Source organism: Aotus nancymaae, unplaced genomic scaffold (genome assembly GCF_030222135.1).
Source record: "Aotus nancymaae isolate 86718 unplaced genomic scaffold, 86718_ANA_hifiasm-v0.15.2.pri h1tg000058l, whole genome shotgun sequence".
NCBI classification, from domain to species: domain Eukaryota; kingdom Metazoa; phylum Chordata; class Mammalia; order Primates; family Aotidae; genus Aotus; species Aotus nancymaae.
The window spans coordinates 11,967,772-11,973,167 of record NW_026988472.1 but is presented as its reverse complement, the minus strand read 5'-3'; the positions used below and the strand labels follow the sequence as shown (position 1 = coordinate 11,973,167).

Sequence of the window (5,396 nt, the reverse complement as noted above, 5' to 3'; positions counted from 1 at the left end):
CTGCAGTGAGCCGAGATCACACCACTGCACTCCAGCCTGGCAACAGAGGGAGACTCCATCTCAAAAAAAAAAAAAAGAAAAGAAAAGAAATCCCAAGGGCTTTTGGAATAGAAATGGACAATGTGCAAAGATGAGAGAATCAGATATAAATCATGTTGGAAATTTAAAATGCACGTACCACACATAAACACAGAACTCTTTAAATGCAGCTGTAGGAAGTTCCTTTGGGGGGTCATCCTCTTTGGAACTCCCTTTTGAGCAACACTCCTTGTCATTCCTTTTCTTTTTTCTTTTTTTCTTTTTTTTTGAGACAGTCTCACACTGTCACCCAGGCTGGAATGCAATGGTGCAAGCTCAGCTCACTGCAACCTTCACCCCCCAGGTTCAAGCGATTCTCCCGCCCCAGCCTCCTGAGCAGCTGGGACTACAGGTATGTGCCACCACACCTGGCAAATTTTTGCATTCCCAGTAGAGACAGGGTTTCACCGTGTCGGTCAGGCTGGTCTCGAACTCCTGACCTCGTGATCCGCCCGACTTGGTCTCCCAAAGTGCTGGGATCACAAGCACGAGCCACCGAGCCCGGCCACTCCTTGTCATTTCTATCATCTGATACATTTGTACTTCTGAATAATCATAACTGGTACTCAAAGCGATGCCCTGACACCCTCCAAGGTTCTACAAGGTGACCAAATCAGAGAGGTCACATCATGCCCAGCATTATTTTCGGGTCAGCATACATTTTATAATAATTATTTAAAATTGGTAATCCATTTTTGGGCTCAATGAGAGCTCTCTCTATTAATCATATCGTTTTACTAACTGAAATAGTCCACTCTGTCAGTAGGATTAATGATCTGAGATTATGGTACAACCGAAACCAAAGCTGGGGCAATGGGCTCCTGGAATGGAACCACCCATTGTGAACCATTCATTTGACCAAGTCTTGAACTTTCTTCCTAAATGTGAGATCACCAGGGTGTTTCAGTGCCGCCTGCACAATTCATAGAGTAGGGTCCTCAGATTAAAGGCCTTACATTTTCGTAGAATTCAGAACCACTTTTCACTCAGCAGACTCTCTATTTGCTCACTTTCTTCTATGTGTAATTGTCCAACTTCGGTTGACTGTTGAGTCCTCATGGAAGATTGCCATTCCGCCCCTGAGCCTCTCCTTTAGGGACTTGGAAATGGAGGGTAATGCAGTTCTTTCCAGGCATCTGCCATGCATGGAACCCCAGGCTTCTTGGGGTAAGTTCGACGAGCAAGTTTAAAGAACTCTTCTGCAGCATCAAGTGCAATGAGACGGTCCACAACAAAGAGATATCTCTCTGAGAGCTCCCAACTTGTTGGGAAAATATTGGTTTCTTCAGCCAGTTTTAACAACATCTCTCGAGCTTTCCTTGTGTTTTTGGAATCACTGATGGTGCTGAGTTTAGTCACTGACAACAGAGAATCAGCTTCCCTTTGAAAACCTAAATCTTCTAAGATGCGCTTCCATCTGTTTCTTACTTCCCTTCGAATCTGCCGCAGGGTATAGATATCATAGTTGAGTTTCTGCCACTCCTCTGAGTCTTTGGCCTGCTGATTACGAATGACTATCAGATTGTACAGAGTTCTGTCGTCATCTGCCTCTGTGTGGGACACGTCATGGGGCATACTCCATAAGTTCTTTTCATCATCTCTCACCAGAGGTGCTCCAAATGAGGAATATGGGTTGCTGTCACTGGGAAGGAACATGGCCTTGGCCGAGGCAGCCGTCTTCAGCGGAGGCCGTCCCGGAAGCAGGCTGACAGCTAGGGCCATCCGTTGGCAACACTTCCAGCAGCTCCTTCCTTCCGAGGGAGGCTCCGTGTGCCCATCTTCCTTCCGGAGGGCAAGATAGTATATCTTAAATTCTATTCAATATCAGACTCACATGGCTTGGCAGATGCATACGTTGTTTTTGTTTCATTATTGTTAATTATACAAATAATACAGGTTATTTTTCACATGAAAAAAATCTAAAATCTTCTTCAATCTCCACTCCCATTGGGAACTACCATTATCAGTTTGGTCTGTATCCTTCCAGAGCATTTGTGTATGGATTTACATAGGTATTACTGTGCACAGACAAAGCAACTCATGTGGAAAGTAGGTATTTTGCCTGTCTAAGGAAAACTGGGCCAGTTACTGATTTTTATCATATGAAAACGGTGTGATAGGCAAGAAAGAAATTGGAGAGAAAGGAGAGAAAGGAGAAAAAGGAAGGGAGGTCTTGCAAGAATGATGATTTACTTCTTTTTTTTTCTTCTTTTCGAGATGGAGTCTTGCTCTGTCGCCCAGGCTGGAGTGCAATGGCGTAAACTTGGCTCACTGCAACCTCCTGCCTCAGCCTCCTGAGTAGCTGGGACAACAGGCACCTCCTACCACGCCTGACTAGTGTGTGTGTGTGTGTGTGTGTGTGTGTGTGTGTGTGTGTAGCCTCGGCCTCCCAAAGTGCTGGGATTACAGGCATGAGCCACCATGCCCAGCCAATCATTTACTTCTTTATATTTCTTTGGCCTTTTCTCTTTTGGTTCCTTGAGCCCATTTTAAATGAGTTATACCACCAGAGTGTTTTCACAATAGCACAGTAGTTTAAAGCTCTTCCATCCAGTTTCATCAACCAGTAGCTCAACAAATACAGATAAACAATCCCCTAAATTTTCTGAAAGTATCTTTCCACCAAAGTCCAAGCATTATCAGTTTCATTTTATGAATGAAAAAAAAAGAGGTCGGGTGCAGTGGCTCATGCCCATAATCTCAGCAATTTGGGAGGCCGAGGCAGGTGGATCACTTGAGCTCAAAAGTTTGAGAGCAGCCTGACCAACATGGTGAAACTCCATCTCTACTAAAAATACAAAAATTAGCCGGGCATCATGATGCACATCTGTAATTCCAGCTACTCAGGAGGCTGAGGCTTGAGAATTGCTTGAGCCCAGGAGGTGGAGGCTGCAGTGAGCCAAGATCGCACCACTGCACTCCAGCCTGGGGGACAGAGCAAAGCCCTGTCTCAAAAGAAAAGAGAAGGGAAGGGAAGGGAAGGGGAGGGGAGGGGAGGGGAGGGGAGGGGAGGGGAGGGGAGGGGAGGGGAGGGGAGGGAAGGGAGGAGGGGAGAAAGGGAGAGGGAGAGGAGAGAAAAGGCAACAAATAGTTTTGGCTTTAAAGCACAAACTGAAGTCATGACCCTCAATGTCAAATTCTTTATGTTTTCCAACTGAAACTGAAAAATTTGTTAATAATTTCATTAATTTCTGTCTCTCCCTGTCTCTGTGTTTCTCTCTCTCTCTCTCTTTTTTTTTTTTTAAGACAGAGGTTCGCTCTGTTGCCTAAGCTGGAGTGCAATGGCATGATCTTGGCTCACTGCAACCTCTGCCTCCTGGGTTCAAGTGATTCTTTTGCCTCAGCCTCCTGAGTAGCTGGGACTACAGATGTGCACAACCACACCTGGCTAATTTTTGTATTTTTAGTAGAGATGGAATTTTGCCATGTTGGCCAGGCTGGTCTCGAACTCCTGACCTCAAGTGATCTGCCCGCCTCGGCCTCCCAAAGTGCTGGGATTACAGGCGTGAGCCACTGTGCCCAGCCATCATTAATTTGTTTTAAAATGTAAGGTAACCAAGTTTCAAACAAGATGGCATAGACCCATTTATCCTTGTTTTCCATGCTAAGTACAATTAAAATTCCTAAAAGTAATAAAAAAGTCCATCATAAGGGGACTCTGGCATGTGGAAAGAGGAAAGTGGACTGGCTAGAGACTCCAGGACTTGAGGAATGACACTGTGATGGGCTCCCTGGCTTTTCTTTTTATCTTGTGTATGTTCCAGACTGGGTGCTAGAGAAGCCTACAACCTAGAATCTCCAATCACAGCAGACAAACAAAACAAAACAAAACAAAAACCTGTTCTTTGTGGCCAAAGGACTGGGAAAGGAGAAAAACCCAGCCCAGTATAAGTAAAACCTTTTGGACAGCACCAGCCCTACCCAAGCTGAACCTGTGGTGTCAGTTGAGTGAGACTGAGTAGGGACTAGAAGAGGTTCATCCCCCATTCAGTACCCTCAGGTGGCTGGGGGAAAAGCTGCCTTTTTCCCCAACGGGAGCACCAGGCAGGATCGAGTGGGAGTCCCAGCATTACCGGGGAAGCACTTTCCTCCCATGCTGGGCAACAGCCAAGAGCTAGGGGGAGCCCCAATCACACCAGGCACTAGGAGGAGGCGTGTTCAGCCCTGCTGGCAGCATCAGCGTATATCCAGCACGGGGTCCAGACAGCTGTCCCCTACCCAGCATCTGCATATAGGCAGGATTAGCACTTTCAACCCCCACAGGCCTGGCATCTCCCAACCCCTCACCCAGTGGCACCAGAGAGCCCAGGGAGAAACTTTCCATCACTGGCACCATGATGGGGACGAAGTGGGGAGTCTCCCGAGCCCCAGCGAGTGGCAGGCAGCTGGGAAGTCACTTTCCTTTCCTGCCAGTGGCGTCAGCAGAGAACTAGTGGGGAATCTGGACATCTGCTGCCCGACTCCCAGCAGGCATCAGCAGAGGATGCAGACAGGTGCTCCCCTCCCCGCTGTTGCCATGCCAGTGGAGACTGAGGAAGGAGTCTGGACTTTCACCCTTGTCTGCCAGTAGCAGCTGGTGCCCCTCACCCTTCCAATTAGAGAAAGGGATCTCAGAGAGGAAGGAGCTGTGGAAAGGACTTCTTTACATCTGGACAGGAAGTCCTGGAAAGACACCTGTCTGACCCAAGCGTGAAACTAACTAAATGACCAGGCCTGCAGGTCTGACAACTGAACTACCATGTGGCATACCACTCAGGTTTTCAAGGTGGTTTTGGAGTAGCACACAAACGAAGCAGACCAGAATAGTGCTGCAAGGGTTCTAAAAACTAAACTGTCATTGGAACTACACAGTCCACAAAAGTAGGCCAGAAAAACCCAAAAATATCCACACCAAGACACATCATAAGTAACTTTTGAAAACTAAAGATAGAGAAAAAAAATCTTGAAAGCAGCTAGAGAGAAAAACACACATTACCTATAGAGGAACACTGATTTAAATGATAGTGGATTTCTCATCTGAAACCATAAAGCCCGGAAGGAAGTGGTACATTTTTCAAGTGATGAAAGAAAAGAACTGTCAACTTGGAATTCCATGTTCAGTGAAAATATCCTTCAGGAATAAAGGGGAAATAAAGATATTCTCAGATGACAGAAAATTCATAAAATTTTCACTAGCAGACTTACTATTAACAAATAACTAAGGGAAGTTCTCCAGATGAAAAGGAAATGATAGCAGGAGGAGGCCTGAAACTTCAGAAAAGAAGGAAAACATTCAATGTGCAAAAAAATAATGATGAATAAAAAAATAAGGATAAATA

The 5,396-nt window shown here is 45.9% G+C and overlaps 1 protein-coding gene across 1 annotated transcript; it reads right to left on the bottom strand.

The window, feature by feature from the left end:
* Positions 1-589: 589 nt before the first annotated feature.
* LOC110567621 (melanoregulin) lies at positions 590-1,711 on the bottom strand. Its single transcript, XM_021667565.2, has one exon. The coding sequence runs from the start codon at positions 1,651-1,653 to the stop codon at positions 1,171-1,173; it is 483 nt and encodes a 160-aa protein (XP_021523240.1). The 5' UTR covers positions 1,654-1,711; the 3' UTR covers positions 590-1,170.
* Positions 1,712-5,396: the final 3,685 nt, after the last annotated feature.

Bases quoted from the DNA above. Each gene is read 5' to 3' on its own strand.
- LOC110567621 (XM_021667565.2), bottom strand. From the start codon at position 1,653: ATGCCCCATGACGTGTCCCACACAGAGGCAGATGACGACAGAACTCTG.